General features: G+C 42.4%; 1 protein-coding gene across 2 annotated transcripts in view; it reads right to left on the reverse strand.

The window, feature by feature from the left end:
- The window catches only part of TTC8 (tetratricopeptide repeat domain 8), a 357,649-nt gene that overhangs the window by 122,550 nt on the left and 216,120 nt on the right, over positions 1-18,979 (reverse strand). For both annotated transcript variants that reach the window (XM_085626573.1, XM_085626572.1), the window contains 2 exons: positions 10,033-10,143; positions 7,969-8,108 (listed from right to left, as the gene is read on the reverse strand). In XM_085626573.1, the coding sequence (XP_085482699.1) occupies positions 7,969-8,108; positions 10,033-10,143 (251 nt within the window). The remainder of the gene's footprint in view (positions 1-7,968; positions 8,109-10,032; positions 10,144-18,979) is intronic.

Here is an 18,979-nt window from a genome sequence, read left to right on the forward strand (position 1 = left end):
TGCTCCTTTTCTCTGACCATGTGCCAGATCACATCCTTGTTTCAATAATTCAGGATATATGCCAGTATGGACATTGGGAGGTGAGAGGGTCCAGGAACCAGACGTGGTGTCAGTGTGTGATGCTCCCGCTCCACAACAAAAAGTGCCTAAAGCTCTACATAAACAACTCCATGTTCCCAATGTTGGTAGACTTCGGAATCCCTTGTAAGCAGATATCCTTACCTCTAAGTGCTTCTCGCTTCAAAGTACTCATTCCTTGCTTGTAAAATATGCAGGACCATCTTCATTTTTACAAGCTTCTCATTGTGTGCCCTCATATCATCCTCACTTTCGGGCCACCTACTATCAAGTCTCTCCTACAAATCGCCCATTCTGATAGACAAGATGTATATTTTTCATTCACTAGTATGCAGATTCTTCTGCATATCTATCAGTAGTGACTTCACGTCAACCTCTCCATGTTCTGACTGATGTCCTTACAGTCCATCTGCTTGCATAGTCTGCATCTCGGTCCAGAGCGTGCAACTACTACCTGGGCTCAAATGGGAACTTTACTGGTTTGAGAATCTCCTTTCCACATATTCTAAGTTCTTGGCTGGCAGCCCAAGGGGTCACGGAGGCTGTGATATAGTGACTTTCAGTAAGTTGGCTTGAAATCCCAGAGATGTGTCACAATCAATGTACATTCTGGTTTCTCCGCACTAGATACTGTGCTGCTTGTAAAGTTTCCTCGTTAATAACAATGGGGTAACCCAGTTACGCACAGAACCTGAGGATAGATATGTTAAGCGAACAGAGGTTCTGCCTGTATAGTTTCCTGCAAACCCATAGTACTCCAGACCCACCAGGTGTCTAGTAAGCTCATCAAAGTTGAAGAGAGCAAGCCATTGTTACACTTTCATATTTCAGGCCGTCTGCTCAATTTTGCTCTTTAGCCAGGTAAGCAGATGTCCATCCTAGCTCTCATCATCATCATCTCCAATTTACAAGTCGAGTCATGAGGCCCACCACCACTTCTGGTACGTCCAACAGCACCCAGTTGTGTCCCGGTATCTTGCGCGCCACTCAGTGGTAATTTTAAACTTCTGAGGCCCTTCATCTTTGTCTCAATTGAGCTGTCACGAACATCCAGAAACAATGGTGACAGAGGGAGCCAGTAGCATTGTAGTAGCAGCTCCTTTACCCCTTTTCAACTTCATTCAAATGTCAGCTTCCAGATCTTACTCACTGCGCCTCCCTCCCCAGTGTCTAAGTCACAATACTCCGTCTCCATTACATCAGCAGCTCTGGGTACGCTGATTAAACTCTGAGGAACAAAAGAGCAGATTACATTGACAGAGTCTTTCCCTCAAGTGGCCACATTGGTCGACGGCTCGTTAACACCACACTTGACAGTATATATTATGATTCCAGTATGGAAGTCCAAGTGGGCCACGCTTCTCTGTGAAATTATCTGGGTAGAATATTATAGTATCAGCATTGGTCTCAGCTTTGCTCTTGCTATTCTAATTCACACAGGTAGTGGTGGGACTTGCTGCTAAATCGTGGCGAAAATCTCATAATAGAGAAGGTGATCTTACTTCTGATAATCTTGTATTTCCATCAAAATAATCTTCGGTAAATTCATGTATTATCTGCCCTACTCCGTGGGATTTGTACAGAATAACTCAACATCGATAGGGATTAGTACAAAGTTATTAAGCTGCGTAAGAGATTCAAGATGAATTGGCTTTCTGGGACAGACTGGTCAGCCAATATCCTTAAAGGCACAATGTAGTTATTTCTTTTGTAACTCAGCCACTCATGCATACTGCTCACTTTTCTTTAATTTCCCCCTCTTTTAAAAGGGAATAGTGTTTTAATGCTTTGTGCAGCTTTTTGCTGTCTTAATTGAACTGGATATTTTTAGTCAACGTTTAAAATACAGGTAAATTCACAAAATTCAATTTGCATTGCTAGTTTGTGAGAAGCATCTGTTGTAAACCTCTCCAAGTATCCTATACTGAAGTGGAGAGATTCAATATATATCAAAGTCAAAGTCAAATAGGCTTTATTTCGACATAAAATATCTTAAAAAGCGTACATACATTAAAGGTCATTTAGAGCATTTACTAAATAGAAAACATAAAAAACCCTAGATATTCTAAAATTCAACATTTTTTCTACATTTGTCTAAAAGGAAAATTATTTAAATTAGCTAAAAGAATTAAAATCATGATTAAACAATTTGCCTAAGTCTTTTTGACCGTATTCGCCATGCCCAACCTAAATACTTCGAGGTGGCGCATGCGAAGAATGGGCGAGTGTCTGTAAGTAAAATTCGTAATGCCACGTTACAATGTCTAGTGCCCAAAGTAAGGCACATCGGTTTTAACCATTTCATTCGGGGAACCTTATAGGCGGGGCACTCGAATAACAGATGGGGGACAGATTCATAACGCTGAGGGCAAAATGGACACCATGGCGCAGTCTGGTGTGGTATTTTCCAGTGGCATGTGAGTTCCATAACCGGGAGAAGACCTATTCTGAATTTGAAATACAGAGATCTATCCCATGGGGCAGTAACAATGTCCAGGTACAGTTCTCTGATAGGGACATCTTTATGCTCCACAAAATTTCTGGTGGATTTGCAGATCGTTGAGGAAGAATTCCTTTTACTTGCCACCCATGTCCAATAAATTTGTTTTAGCATGGATTTGGGCGGGGCCGACTGTTGGTGCCATGCTTCTTCCAGCCCCAGATTTATAAATAGAGCCTTGACGTCCCTTAGCCATTTTATTTTTGCCCAGCCGGGGCAATTAATTATCTCCCGTAGGCCATCCGCATAACTTGAGAGCTCTGGCACTCTCCAGATGCGGGCCCACAGTAACAGGGGGCGTAGTTTTGCTTGATCTTCAATCGCCCGGCAACCCATGTCCAATTGCAGGGGTAAAATGGGAACAGAGGGACCGAGAGACATTAGGCTTCTCTGGAAGGCATTCTCAGCTCGAGTTAGCACTTTCATATTTGACATCCCCCAGAGCTCCGCCCCGTAAAGTGCTGCACTTACTCCTCTGGCGGAGTAAATATCCATTACTGCCGCTATTGGTCTTGTAGATGCTGCTCTCTGTTCTTTCAACAGGGCCCCAGTCACTCTTTTTAAGCTCAACAACATTTTGGTCAAGTGGCAGTCCCATTTCATTGTATCCACCAAGCGAATGCCCAGATAGTCAAACGTTTTAGTTCTTTCTAGAGCAACGTGCCCCAATGTTGGAGGGGGGCCAAGCTTGTGTGGGGGATTCAAAATGAGATACTTAGTTTTGTCTGTATTAATACAAAGGCCTCGCTGCTTACAGAAGGTGTCAAATCCAGAAAGAAGCTGCTGGAGGCCCATCGGAGATTTTGACAAAAGTAAAGTATCGTCGGCAAAGAGTAAGGTAGGAATTAGGCGACCTGCCAGACGGGGTGCATCTGCTGGAGACTGAGTCAAAAAATCCACCACTCCATTTACGTATAAGGAGAACAGGGTTGGGGCAAGTACGCAACCTTGTCGTACACCTCTGTTCACCTCTATTCTTGAGGTCTTTTGACCATTTGACCCCCAACGTATTTGGGCATAGTTATTTTCGTGGAATCTCATGATCAAATGAAGCAAGTAGGGTGGCATACCCAGGTCGCACAACACTTTCCACAAGTTGTTTCTAGGCACCAAATCGAAGGCCGTGCGGAGGTCGATGAAGGCCAGATATAAGGTACCCTTTCCAATTGTGACGACCTTCCAGTAGATCATAAGTAGCCTTAGCGATTGTTCTATCGTCCCTGTCCCGGATCTGAACCCAGCCTGAAAATCCGAGAGTATCTTATTCTCGTCAGCCCACTGCTGGACCCTAGATAAGAGGACCTTGCCCGCCACTTTTTGGGAACAGTCTATTAAGCTAATCGGTCTATAATTAGCTGGGTCATCTCTTGAACCTTTCTTGTGCAGGGGAACCACCTCAGCTGCCATCCAAGAAGCAGGGAGGGGGGCGCCTGCCATGACTGCGTTCAATAGCGAGGCAATCATCATAGCCCATTCGCTTATGTCCATGCGGATAAGATCGCCAGGTAGGCCATCAGGTCCAGCTGCTTTGCGAGGAACCAGGGATTTTATGGCAATTTCAGCCTCTTTCCTGGAAAATAAACTCTCCTCATAGTTGCCGGCACCTTGAAGAATCTGAGGTAAAGGGAAGACCATCGCTTCTGCAGCAGGTGCAGTATACAGCTTCGAGAAGTGTGAGTGCCACTGGTCCTCGGTTATATTGCATGTAATGACGGTATCCAGGGGTCTATGTTTTTTTCGTAACAGGTCCCAAAAACCTTTTGCATTTTTTTCTATGCTTGCTGCGCGAAGCTCCTGCCAGAAGGTGTCTTCCCAGTCTCTCCTGGCTATATTAATTGTGGATTTGTAGGACTTACGTTTAGCAGCTATTGCTAGGGCATCACCACTCTTTACTGCCATGATTAGAGCTCTTTTTCCAGCGCGGCACGCCTGTGAGTACCAGCCTAATTTGCCCTGTCGCTTAACATGGTTTTTGTTTACCTTGGGATTTGGTTTGGCCAGGAACAAGTCCCCTATCGCTGTCGAAACCTCACTGAACATGGCTGCTGTCTTATGCGGGCTAGGAGGTTGGTTTTCCAGGGTTTCAGAGGCTGCGGCAATAACGGCTCTGATGCAAGATAGTTTTTCTTCATCAATGGCCACTTTGTCCCATTTTAAACGTCTGAGACAATTGGAAGGGACCACCCCCCCCAATGACCTCTGCTCGAGTGCCGCAGGAGCTCCAATTAGTAAGCCACTGGCCCTCCACCAATGTATTAGGGATAATGAGAGTGCATTGTGATCACTTTCCAAGGAAGGCAAGACTATCATATCCTCCAAGTGGGCCCACAAGGAAAAGTTTAAGAGGATATAATCTATCCTAGATGAGTGACCCACCCTATTATACGTATGTGCACCCTCTGGGTCTGACCGTGTTCTCCCGTTTGCTGCTCTCAAGCCAAACTCACATGTAAGGGAATTCAGTTGGACGATTCTGGGTGTCCACCTTTTGACAATTGGAAGATCGAGGGGCGGAACGCCTCTCCTCGAATCTTCGTCAAACAGGTCCAAGGATTCGTCGGCCATCAAAGGCTCGAATGTGCAGTTAAGATCCCCCATCACCAAAATTAATGAGTCGCCACGACACTCCCCCAGGGCTGCTTCTAGAGCCAGGAGGGTTGGTGACGAGGCCCTCCCAGAAGCCCCTCGTGTATAAATGTTAAAAATCTCCAGCTGCTCAACTTTATTTGGACATATTACAGTGAGCCACATCAAATCTGGTGATTTTTGGGGATGGTGATACACTCGCCAACCTAATGTTATATCGACCCAGACTAAAAGACCTCCAAATGGGGGCCCTCTTCCTGATACTGGTATACCTGCCGGGACAGAGAAGGAAGCATATCCTACTCTGTGCCTTGGTTCCACGCACCACGTTTCTTGAAAGGCACAGACGGCGTGGGGCTCTGTAAGCGCCACCCAGTCCGGGGCGTCCAACTTGTTATTCAGGCCTGCCACATTCCAACTGATAGCCTTCAGGATAGGACGAATCAGTGGCCCTGCACATCCAGCAACCCTGCTCGGGGACCCCGAGTATTCTACTCCTTCCATGAGCTCAGTAGACTCAGATCGACTGCCTGAAGGAGAGGAGATGGTGGTGAAGGACGTTGGCTGGAACGTGTGGGGGGTAACTAGTGACGAGGGGACACTCACTGCTGTGTACAACCCATTTGCCTTGGGTGGAGGGGCGTTTAATGCAACTTGATTATCGAGTCACCAACCCCATCCTTGGGGTGGAGCCGCTTGAGTCGGCGTCCTTGCCCTTACTCTGGCATCCAAGGTTGGATAGTGAGGATACCATGCACCTCTGCCCTCATCCGGCAAAGGCTTCTCAAACCCAGATAACGGAGGGGGACGATAGAAATACCCCAAGTCCCTGGTTTGTATGTCGCAAAAATTGTGTGGCGACTGCTGACTGCAGATCATACCTGCTGCTCTGGGATCACTGAAGTTAATTAGCACGCAGTCCCCGGTTAAGTCCTTGCGTCTATTTCCAATCCACCCCACACGGCGGACATGGGCTATCCTACCATCAATATGCCCTGGGAGAGGTCTATTTAATCTGAGCCAGGACAGGGTCTTGTGTTTGAGATCAGAGTACAACTCGCAAGAACCCTCTTCAAGCTCCGGGACCCCCGTGAGGATTACCACATACGGTTGGCACCCAGGGGGGAGGCTAGCATTGGGTGTGCTAATTTTTGTCCTGCCCGGTGGTAATTTAACTGGGGGTTTAGCTAGAGGTTTAGGCACAACCTGACTGCCGGAAATGGAAATAGGTACAATTATATTTCCATTCGGCACGGTTGGCGTATTTTCAGCTACCTTGGAGGTTGACGCTATATCCTCTGGGTTAGGGGCAAAATTAACTTTAACTTTGGAGGTCTTTGCTGCTTGACTATTTGATTTTTTCCTTGGGGGGCCCAGACTAGGTATAAGATTAGAAGTTTGTGGAGCAGGACTGATACCTGTATTTGGTTGCAGTAACTGTGGGGCCTTCCCAGGTATAGGTACTGTATGGCAAGACATTGACTCCGAGGGTACTAGTGTTACTGGTATTACTGTACCACACCTTGACCCTCCGTTGTCTTCTCCCTGCCTCTTGGAGTAGAATTTAACCAGTGATTTCACAGCATAGAAGTTATCCAACATTGATTGCTCAAGGGTGGCTAATTTCCGTGTGAGACAATCAATCTTGTCTGCAAGGGGCATCACCACAGACCTAAGTAGGCCCTCAACGTCTAGAGGTCGGAGGACAGTATCAGTGTGCGCTACCTGAGGAACTGGGGTGGTGCCAGGAGACGCTGGCGGGACAGGTGTGCCTAGCGGACAAACCAGGCCCCTGGGTAGTGAGACTCTAGTATGAGCATTAGTTGTTTTAGAGATACCCCCTTTGGTCGCGTTGTGCCTGCTTAATTTACTACGTGGTTTTAGAGGACCCCCCCTGTAAGGGCTAACAGGGCGCTTTCTTTTCCTGGGTACTGCAGAACCTGAAACTGGTTTCCCAGATGGAACAGTCGCTAAAGCCGCTACTAAGGAGGTACCAACTTCGGTAGGTGCAGCTGTAAAGGGAAGGTGTAAAGCCTTGTTAGATGTAACAAGAGGGCTTTGGGCGTTGTTAATCTCAGATTCAGGGTCGTCGTATTGGACCCCCAGCAAGGGATTGCATGAGTCGAGTAGGTTAAAATGTGTTGAGTCATGAGCAATGTCTGGTGCAATGGTCGTTACCGTTTCAGAGCTTACCCTAATCCGACTCACCCTCTCGACAGTGACCGGTGAGTCGACTACCACAAGTGGTGTAGGTGGTACATTTACTGGGCTAGGGGCTAGGGCGAGGGTGCCCAAAGATGAGCGCTTGTGTGTCAGGCCCATAGAGTCCCGGGATAGTCTTCGTTCAGCTAGAACTATCTCCTTTTCTACAATGGAGACTGCCCTGGATATAAATTGAAAATCAGAGAAAATTCCATAATGGAGAAGCCACATTTACATGATGTAACAGCTAAACTGCACATCTCATGTATAGCACTTGCATATTTGTCTTGTTTAACCAATTTTACATACCATATCCCAGTCCATTATTGTTGTGTTTGCCATATTGATATTATAATATCTAATCAGATGATATTTGATAAAAAAATAACAAGGTAAACATGCAAATCAAAACTATGTAAATGAGAGAAACAATTAATTCTGTACAAAACCAGACGTTTTTATGTTTGGATTCTTAAGATGCTCAACATACACTTACATTGTTTGAATCACTTATCGACATTATTGCTTCTCATTTGGCAACCCTAATTAAACATATTTGCACCTAGAAAAAAATGCAGAATTTTTATTAGTCTAATGCTAACCTGTAGAATCTCAGTGCTATCTCCGGTTGGTCTGAGTAAAAGTAGTTGCTTCCGATGCATGCAATGGCTTCCACATGAGTATTGTCCTGTTTTAGTACATCCTTGTAGTATTCTGATGCTGAGGGAAAATCATTCATTTCCTGTTTTGCAGGTAATAAAAAAGGCACAGTTAATGTTTTATTTTTATGTTGAGGAACAACCTTTTTTTAAAACTTGTAATTAAGGTTTTAGTATAACTCTATTGAAAACAAAAGAACAGTACACTTTATGAAAACCTAACAGCATGATACTGATTGCCGACATGACAGATGACTGACAATTGATAAACGTATAGTACAACATTGTTCAGTTACAACATGAAGACACTTCGCAACTCGACAAGCAGAGAGCACATCAAGACTGGAGCTGCATATCAGCATCAGGTCACTGACAGATAATAAATCATAGCAGTATGCTCAGTAATCAATTCTGTAAATCCCATTCAAGCAATACAGCAACATCTTCTGCTGTTGTAAGAAAGGATGCCCTTTACAGTAACCATTAGTCACACGGCTGGTCATCTCTATATGATAGACTTGTCCACAGCGGCCATCAGATACTAGGGCATGAAGCTTTATATGCATCTGATATCTTATCACAATAAACCCAGTCATGCATTCAAGTACTAATGGTTAAAGATGGGCAACTCCCCCAACTCTTAGTGACTCTTCTTTTGGCCAGTACCAAGTCAACTGCTTAGAATCTACGCACAAGGGAACAATCTGTTGGCCGTCAGCCTAAGAGGTTTGAGGTTTATGGATCTATTGGACCATGTATCCTAGTTGAACATACTTTTGGATGCCACATGTATGTAAATAATAAAACAATTCTACATGATAAATAGTAAATATTCAAAGTGATATAACTAATAAGAGGATAAAATGACTCGAAAATTACTTTAAAAGTCTCCTCTGGACAGCTAGGGCAGAGTATTATATGTTACGCAGAATTACATTCCAGTCCTAATCCAAGAAAACTGGATGCTTATTGTCAAATCTTCTTTAGCTTTAGGATATCACAGGGAAGTTAAATACTGTATGTTCTGCTTCTCCAACAGCAAGCTTCTCTTGCTAAATATTTAATCTGCACAAACTTGATCCACAAAAGATGGCGTGATATAAGATTATATTTATTGCATTTGGACGCTATCTTTAATTAATACATCTGATCACTACCCTAACACATTTAATGTTCAAAGTTGGAACTGATTACAGTATTAACAACATAACTTATAAGAGGGTAACAAATTAGGTATAAAGCAGTTTGACAAAAATCAAAAAGTTACAAACAATGAACATTTATTTACTTAAATAATTATATTTTCAAGACTTTTTTTAGCATAAAAAAAGCATGTATATTTTTTGTTGAATTGTTAATACCCTGCATTCTGAAAATGTCTTTTATCAAATAGATTCTCCATTTAACTTAAACATTCTTTTTAAAGAAATATTTCTCATGATGAAGGGTAAAAAAGCCCCTAAACATGTTGAGAATTGTTTATTTGAAAATAGAAAACAAATAAGAGAAAAAGAAATTAATAGCTGCCAAAATGCAAAGATGTGAATAATTGACAATTCCCAGGTAAACTAATAAAAATCAGTTGATCTATTATTTAGTGGCGTGCAGAACTGCTCGGGAACACCACATGCACCCACAAATGCCTAGACCACATATTACAAAACAAAGATATTGAGAGTTGTTTGCTGTCGGCAATGGCAAACGTTTTTGCCTCATACAAGCACAACTTATTAATCTCTTATCTAATTAGCAGAACAACAATGTGGTTTGAAAAACAAACAACTGTGGAGTGTGGAACGTTTCTGGGTTGTATGAAAATTATGGGTTTAGTTGCCCTAACAAACATTTATAATTCAACATGGTATAACTATTTCGGACGTAATCACTTCAGTAGTGGAAACTGCAACATTCAAGAATGCTTACCAAGGTGTGACAGTGCAATACGCAAATACCTTTCTTGCCACACCTCTTTACAATACATGAAAGCCTATGCACTACAAATCTCACCTCGTATATGCGGGCAATGCCACAAAGAAGGCTTACTTCTCCAGGAAATCGATCTAACCCCTGCTTAAAAAGCTGCAGAGCTGTTACTGGCTGGTCTAATCGAATATATACCTAAACCAAAAAACAACAAAAAGATAAATCCAAAGCTGTGAGTTGCAATGCTCTAAAAACAGGCAATTTATAAAGCAGGGTAACTACATAATTAGTGTAGATGACATTTCTATGACATTAATTCTTTGTTAACATGAACTTTAAACAATGAAGGATTATGATCACTTTAGACATAAGCAAAATCATCAACAGAATAATTCCTGACAAACATGATAGAATTTGATTGTACATATTGCATCATTACACTTTGGAGATTGATTTTGGTTTTCTGGAGACAATGTTGTTAACAACAGGTTTGCATAAGGGTTTAGGAAAACAATAAATAAAGGAGACTGAATGATGCCCATTAATGTTATCTGACAAACACAAACATTGAACTTGGTCTGCATGAAGTTATCTACACCTTAAATTGAGAAAAGTAGATCATAGGTTTCCTAACAGATTTTCTTTCACACCTGTCCAAACCCTTAACAGTACTGATAAAGACTGTATATGAAATTGCCACAATGCTCTTCTCTCAGCCGAAGAAGTGGGAGTAAGGAGACTTAACCATGAAGGTTTCTTAACCATCAGGTGTCTATCAAGCTAGCTTCACACAGATTTCGAAAACTGGTTAAAACTGCCGTAAGGTTCTATAATTTTCTTTTTAGTTTTATCAACAAAAAAAAAAAATGGTTTTATTTTTACAAAAGAAACGTTTGAAAACAACTATTGATTTTCTCAAAACGTACAGCAAAACATAAAACAATTGCATTACATGACAAATTACATACTCAAGAATCTGTGGCTAGATGAGATATTGAAAACAACTTTCAATACATTGTTTAAGCTTGAGGAGATGAGTATTCAAAGCATTTCATACATGTAATTTCCCAAAAATATGGAAAGGAAACATTTGTATTTAGTCTGTGGCTGAAAGAAGCTACTCAAGGCAGAATTCTGTAAAAACAAAAACTTCTGACACTGTATGATATATAATTTTATATCTACTTATCCAATATACAAAAAGACTAATTGCCAGTGACCATATTCCAAATAGATGATACAACCAGAACAGGTATTTCATACATTGTTTTAACTGCTGAAGGGCGTTAGTGTTCAGGGAGTTTAAATCAAGTCCATCTGCAGGAGCAGTACGTCACAGAGAGAAGGATGAGCTTAAACAATGCCATGCGTTTGCAATATCTAGCATTAATGACCAGTATTAATGAGAGAGTAAACAACATGTTTTCAAACCAAATTCAAGTATTCAAAACACCGGAAACAATAACGTTTTTGTTTTATATGTAGCGCCAACTTGACCCAGAGGTATCAGAGCGCTTTACATTGGCACCAGTTACGTTACAGAAGGACACAATCATTTTATTTTTGTTAGGCACGGGGAGATTAAGTGATTGGCCCAGAATTAGGATATTGAGCGTCCCTGTCCAGTTTCAAGGTCGACCGCTCTAGCCATAAGGCCACATCCTCTACCCCAGAACAAGGGCTTAAAAGTTTAGCCAGGTCATAGGTTATCAGACTGGGTTTCACTTGGCCTGTTCTCTGCTGGGACCCATTTCTGCAAGTCAAGAGTTCACAGGCGCAGACTGAAACCTAGCTAGATTTCCATTACATTGCTAAACTCTACTCTGCCAGGACAATGTTCAATAACACAAACTTGTTACGTACGCCTATTGCACTTTTTAAATCAGGACACTCTAAAAGACAAAGCTTCAGCAGGGGGGCTACAGTCCAAGTAGAGACATTAGAAACTGTAACAGTGTATTCCATAACACTGATCTAAACAAAGGTACAACCAAATGTGAATAAAAAACCCTGCTTAATCATACCTCAGATATTTTTTACAGATCGCTTTATATTTAATGTGTGCATATTAAGGAGGGATGTGCAAGTCCCAAGTACACATTTATAATGAATTAACTTAAATCGGCCCTCTCAGAAGTTTTCATGCTGGATGAGCAAATCCTGGTTGAATGGGAGAGTCTTTCAGCAGAGTTACCATATTCCTCTGTTTACCCACTGTGTTGACATCTATGGAAATACAGGCTTTGTGCAGCACAGAGATTAGCTGGGTGCCTTAACCCAAATTCACTAAAGCGGATTACCACTTTTTGCAAAACTTAAAAGGTCCAAAGAACGGACACTGATCATACACCTTTGATAGGATAATCGTGCCAGTAGTTGTTCTTGGGTGGTTCCTCAATCTCAGTACCCTCTAGTATAAAAGCACACCCAAGAAGAACAGCTAAGTAATGTACATGAAAATATATGGAGGATATTAACTTGCTGGCCCAAAAGGATATAGCGTGTTCAAATGAGTGTGAAAGCAATCGAAGACCCTCAGATAAAAGCAGTAGAAGAGACTGGAAGGAATGCGTAACAACAAAGGTTACCAAAGTCCTTTGGCCTGGCTGCTGTTTGCCGAATAATTGATAGTGTATTGCAGTTAAGCAACACTGTAATAAGCCCTTAAATTTAATGCAGACACCCAACCTAGGGTAGTTAACTATTCAATAAGGGCATTGCACGGTTTCACAGGAAGCATAAGAGTGCCAAAATGTAGATGTGGGGATCTCCATTGATAAGCGTAGGTACATATCACTCTCCAAACCATGTTTAGCAAAATTCCACTGGTCTCGCCGTTTTCCCAGATTTAGTACTGCCTAACAAGCATCTTCAATGCCCAGTAGCCTATTTCTTCTTCTAGGTTGTTGACTTCATCCAAGGCAGCCAGATTCAGTGATTCTACAACTTATTCAGTATTCACCCTCACCTGCTAATCTGAATCTCTTTGTATGAATCTTGTTAAACCCAAAATTACCTACCTCTTCTCTAACAACTCTAATAGTCCTTAATGACCTGAAACACAGTTTCTAGTTATGTGCCTTTGTTGACATCACAAAATCAATGATGGCTCTGCACATTTCCTCTCTATGTGATCTGTCAGTCAGAGTCCTCTCCTGAGAGGCCAACTGGTTGTAGAAGGCTAAATCCCCTGTGAGCCACCAGCACTCCTTCTGTGACATATGTGTGAATAAAATTTAAGAATAAAAGGAGAACCCAGGATTATGTTCATAATATGATGCTTCAGTCATAGATCAAGTTCCTCTGACCCATAACCATTAACAACACCACTGAGGTAGTGTGTACTGGTTTGAGAACTACTTTTCAACTAAACTATGTAAAATTGGTTCAACTCAACAAGCAAGGAAGTGGCATACTCATTGTACTCCCTGAGCACTCGCGCTTAACCCACAAAAAAATATTTCTTGTTGATACTGGGAAAGTAAGAGCATCGTAGCAGAGTAAGATTACCTGAAAATGCACCAGCCATAGAAGCTAAATTTGTGTATATTCCTGCCTTAACAGAAATCACTTTGTGTTCCTGGACAGAGAGACCAAAAGTGCATCTTCCCTTGAGAGGAAGAGGAAAAAAAAGAAAACCAAAAATGAACTTCACCTTAGCCATAAGCAAGCTGGTCTCCTGTAATATTACCTCTGGGGTCATCAGACAAGTAAATGTGCCCATATCCTTTATCTCTGGACTACACCACTTAAGCCTTTAAAGTACCAAAATATTACAACAAATTTAGCCATGACCAATATAGAATGAATGTTCAGGTCAATTAACTCTCTCAACTGAACACAATGGGGCCAAAGATCGCACTGAGGTATTGAGTGCCTCATGAATGTTATGAACAATCAATCTACCCATCAGTTTTATCACACCAGTGAACTATTGTGATTTTGCATTCCAACCTCTCCCTTACCGTAAGCATTTTCCACTCATGTACAATTTGTTAAACCCTAACTTGATCTGCATAAATGTGTACAGATGGAGGAACCCCTCACCTCTGCATCACTTAAAACCATCTACTCAGCCCCAAAATCTATACATAGGGGATAGTGATTAATAAACTGGGTGGCAGGCATGGAGATCAGGATCAAGTGGTGAGCATGAAAGGAGTATGTTTCAGAACATAAAACAAGACGAGAGGATTATGTGAAGGAGAACAAGGGATACATAATAAAACTACAAATCCCCAGGGAAGATGACTGGTGGTGTTCCCAAAATAACTAATGAACTCTGTTTGAGGAGACAAAATTCATTGCCGAACCTGTAAATGTATCACAGCAAGGAGGTCCAAAGTAATGTGTCCAGGTTGGGCTCCCTGCATCCAAACTTCAATTGTAGAGGTGAAGATCTCCTACTGTTCTGGGGGGCTGCAGTATGTTCCAAATTTGATTCTTCAGCAGCGCACAGCTAAAATGGGTACCAGTGAGGAAGAAACAGAATCCCGAGCTCATACCGCGACTATGGGTCAACGCAAATAGTTAGGGCAGGAAAATGCCATCTTTCTAAAAGTAGCATATTAGAAAAGTTTGGGCAGGAAAATGCCATCTTTCTAAAAGTGCAATAACAAAAGGGGATAGGCCCAAATTGGACCGGGATCAGGTAGGGCCGTTTTTAAACTGGATTCCTTTTTGTGTTTGTAATCTTTCTAAAAGTAGCATTTTAGAAATTGTAACTCAAAAACCGGCTTTACCATTAAAGTGGATTTTCAATTGCAATTTCTCAGACACAAAACATGTTGTCAATCAAAAGTTAGCAATTCAATTCAACTTTATTCAGATGCATTTTAACATCCATAAAAGTAGACAATAAAACTGCACAATAGCACCATGACATATTAAAAAGACAATGCACATTATTTCAAAGCAAGTGGTACCTTTGTGTGTGAACATCAGGTTTTAAAAATGAACCTACATACATACATTAGCACTTATTAAATGTAATAGGGCAACTTAATATTATTCTATGGAAGAGGTAGGCCTCACAGTAGTGTAAAAACACATTTAGGAGTTTTTCAATGCAGGACATGTCCAACCATTTTAATTATAATGCATCCTGCCCTATGGGCTACCTAGTGCCAATCTTAGGGGTGACGTATACGTAATAAAAGGAGAATGTAAAGCTCGGCAAAGAGGCTATATTGCCAAGTGGATTTGGCAGTTTAAACCTGCATTCAGACTACAATGGCAGACTTGGAACATGTTTTAAGTGGGTGGCACAATAAGTGCTGCAGGGCCACTAATAGCATTTAATTTACAGGCCCTGTGTATATGGTATACCATTTTACTAGGGACTTGTAAGTAAATTAAATATGCCAATCAGGTATAAGCCAATTTTACAATGTTCTAGGTATTAGGAAAGTACTTTAGCATTGGTTAGCAGACAGTCCTAAGGCCAACAAAAACGAATTTCAGCTAAAACTGGAAATACATTTTAATTCCTGATACTCCTACAAGCAAGTTTGTGTAGTTTCGAAGAGTATGTCAGGGAGTGATGTAGAGTGTTACAGAGTGGCATAGCACTCTACACCTCTTAACAACACTCAACGCCACTCCACAACACTCGACACCACTCCATGACACTCTATGCCACTCCACAAACTTGCTTGTAGAAGAATCAGGATCAAAAGTAGAGTGGTGCAGAGTGACGTGGAGTGGCGTTGAGTGGTGTACGGTTTCGCGGAGTAGTGTAGATTGTTGTGGAGGGAGTAGATTCAAGCAGAGTGGAGTAGCATAGAGTGTTGAGGAGGGAGCAGAGTCGAGCAGAGTGGAGGGGTGTATAGTGGAGAGGTGTAGAGGTTTGTAGAGTGGAGTGGCAAAGAATGGAGTAAAGTGGAATGTAGTGGCATAGAGGGAGCCATGTACAGTGGAGTAGAGTGAGATGCATAGAGTAGTGTGTCAGAAATGAGTGGTATAGAGTGTTGTGGAGTGGTGTTGAGTGGCGTGTAGTAGAGTACAGTGGAGGTTCATGGCGTAAACTGTCTTGGAGTGACGTGGTGTGGAATAAAGGGGTGTAGAGTGTTGTAGAATGGTGTAGAGTGTTGTAGAATGGCGTAGAGTGTCAGAGTGGAGTGGCATAGAGTGCCACAGAGTGGAGTAGAGTGGAGTGGTATAGAGTGTTGTAGAGTGCCGTGGTGTAGCAGAGTGTGCTGGAGCTACGCAGATTGGAGTACAGTGGTATATAGGGAGTTGAGTATAGTGGAATAGACTGTTGTAGAGTAGAGTGGCATAGAGAGGAGTAGCTTGTCAGAGTGGTGTGGAGCCGAGTTTAGTGAAGTGGCATAGAGTGGAGTACAGTGTCAGACTGGAGTGTCTTAGAGTGGTGCAGCAGAGTGGCGTGGAGTGATGTAGTGGAGTAGTGGAGTAGTGAGTCAGAGTAGATTGAAGTAAAGTGGCGATGAGGGAGTGGCATAGAGCGTCATGGAGCAGCATAGAGTGTTATGTAGTAGCATGGAGTGGCCATAGAGTGTCGTGGAGCAGAGTGGAGTAAAATGGAGTAGCGTAGAGTAGAGCAGAGCGGCGTTGAGCAGAGCGGCGTTGAAGCAGAGTAAAGTATCATGGAGTGAAGTAGAATGGCGTAGCATAGAGTGAAGTGTCAGAATGGAGCGGCAAAGATTGTTGCAGAGTGGAGGTGCGCAGAGTGGAGTGGAATACAGTGTCATGGATAGAGTAGAGTGGAGGGCGTGGAGTAGAGTTTAGCAGAGTAGCATAAAGTGTCATGGAGCGAAGCAGATTGGAGTAAAGTGGCATCGAATGGCAAGTGGGAGTAGAGTGTTGTGGAGTGGCGTTCAATGGATAGAGTGGCGTAGAGTGGAGTGGTGTAGTGGAGTAGAGGGGAATGGTGTAGGGGAGTAGAGTGGTGTAGGGGAGTAGAGTGGAGCAGTGTGTCAGAGTAGAGTAATGTAAAGTGGCGTGGGGTGGCATTCAGGGAGTTGCACAGTGTGTCACAGAGTGGAAGAGAGTGCCGTAGAGCGGAGTAGAGTGCAGTAGAGCTGAGGGGCATAGAGTGAAGTGGCATGTCAGAGTGTCTTAGATTGGATTGGCGCGGAGTGGCATGTCGTAGAGTGGAGTGACATGTTGTGTAGTAGAGTAGAGGAGAGTGGAGTGTCGTCGAGTGGAGTGGAGTGTCGTAAAATGGAGTGGAGTGTCGTAGGGTGGCAAAGCGTGGCGTACAATGAAGGTGCACAGAGTGGAGTGGCGTAGTGTGGAGTATGCATGTTGTGTCGTAACACACTATCATTAGCATCAACACATTTTCAACTGTAATGGCCATTACATATGAAGACTTTATTTTTACTGATAAAAGTATACAGCTCACAAACGATGCGTGGAAATGTCATCAACTTATGTATAGATTTGTTCTGATCGTATTAAATATTTGTTTCCACCACACTTCAGAATCACAAAAAATTATCTTCTTTTGGGCTTTACTAAATCTGATATATTCTGGAATATCTGCACAGTTCTTTTATAGACATTTGAATTATGCTGTGTTCTAGAAAAATACCTTCAATTTCACAGCAAAATTGTCACATAAATCCTTTCACTTTGAAATCCGAGAAAGAAAAGTAAACACCGAGCTCCCTCAGAAGACAGAGACTGACATTTGGCCCCTCTTTGAATGGACAGCAAGAATGAGAAGATAGGAACAACATTTAAAGGCCTGTTTACAGAAATCGAGCACTGTGGAAGAATATAGTAAATATGCTATGCTCCATGGGAGGAACAAACTGAAGCTGTACAGCCTAAAACATTTAAAGCCAGCAAATAGAAGATAGAGCAAAATAGACATGCGAGTTAAAAAACACAGAGCTACGGGTAAGAAATGGGTGGAATGTATTCCAAAAGAAGTTTTCAGAATGTACCCAAGATGTTGTTAGCAAACCTCAACCTAAAAAGACAGACAACCACACTCTGCAACCGATTATTGTTCCAGCCATCACAAGCCGCCCTGCTACAACACACAGGCAGCATTCTAAGAAAAAAAAAAACTAACCATAAATCTCCACAGGGACACTAAGTCACAGGGGCATTCCACATGGGGATGAGGTAAAAGTGATGCACAAACAGGGAAATATGACACTGCAAAGGATCAGCAATGTAGACGGAATAGGGAAAAGTTGTCAGTCTCTAACAGAAACATCCATGCTGCACAGGCAAATCCCATGATTCTAAGCAACACACTATATAGGCTCACAATTATACTGAAGGATAAGCACCATCATCAAATTACAACCAAATTAGAAGTGTCCAGAGGTCACATACAGAGTTGGTATTGCAGCCACTCATAATCAAAACAACAGTTAACCTTCCAGTGCAGAAAGAAGACAGCATATGAACTCCCAGCAGTAAGCATTAAGGCTTACGCTTCAGAGGGCCTGAAAAGGGTGTTTATTCCCTGTTAAGGGTACTGGAAATTAGTGACGGTGGGCGCAGAAGAGAACACATTGTAAGGCGATCTGCATGCCCTCTACATGTAAGTACAAAAAATAGTGCAATCAGATAACTTTACCCTTCCATGACTGACTCCTATGAGAATGTAAACAGACAAATGAAAGAGGAACAGAAGGGAACATGCAACAAGGACATCACCACTAGGACCCTGCAGTATAGTGGTGAGAAGTGGACTGTCTCCTGTATAAAGAACCAGCAAATAGAAAGCACAAGAAGCATATGAAGCAGACCACAGGTTGCAATGAAGTCACATGGAAGACAGCAAGCCCCAACAGTAACAAATCCTCGACCAAAAACCTGGGATCAAGGCCATAAATGTAGCGCCGCAGACACCATAATAATAATTCACACAGTCTAGCTTAGAGATGATGCCACCATAACCTACTTATCCAACCCAACATGGACTAGGACCCTGTGGAGAGGGAGAGCTCAGGGGGAAGGGTGAGGGGTAACGCCATTAACAATGAAAAGGACATCAGACATGCAAAACAGACTAGGATAAAGCAAATTCCAGTGCAGAGACAATAGC

This window comes from Triturus cristatus, chromosome 9 (assembly GCF_964204655.1).
Source record: "Triturus cristatus chromosome 9, aTriCri1.1, whole genome shotgun sequence".
Classification (NCBI taxonomy): domain Eukaryota; kingdom Metazoa; phylum Chordata; class Amphibia; order Caudata; family Salamandridae; genus Triturus; species Triturus cristatus.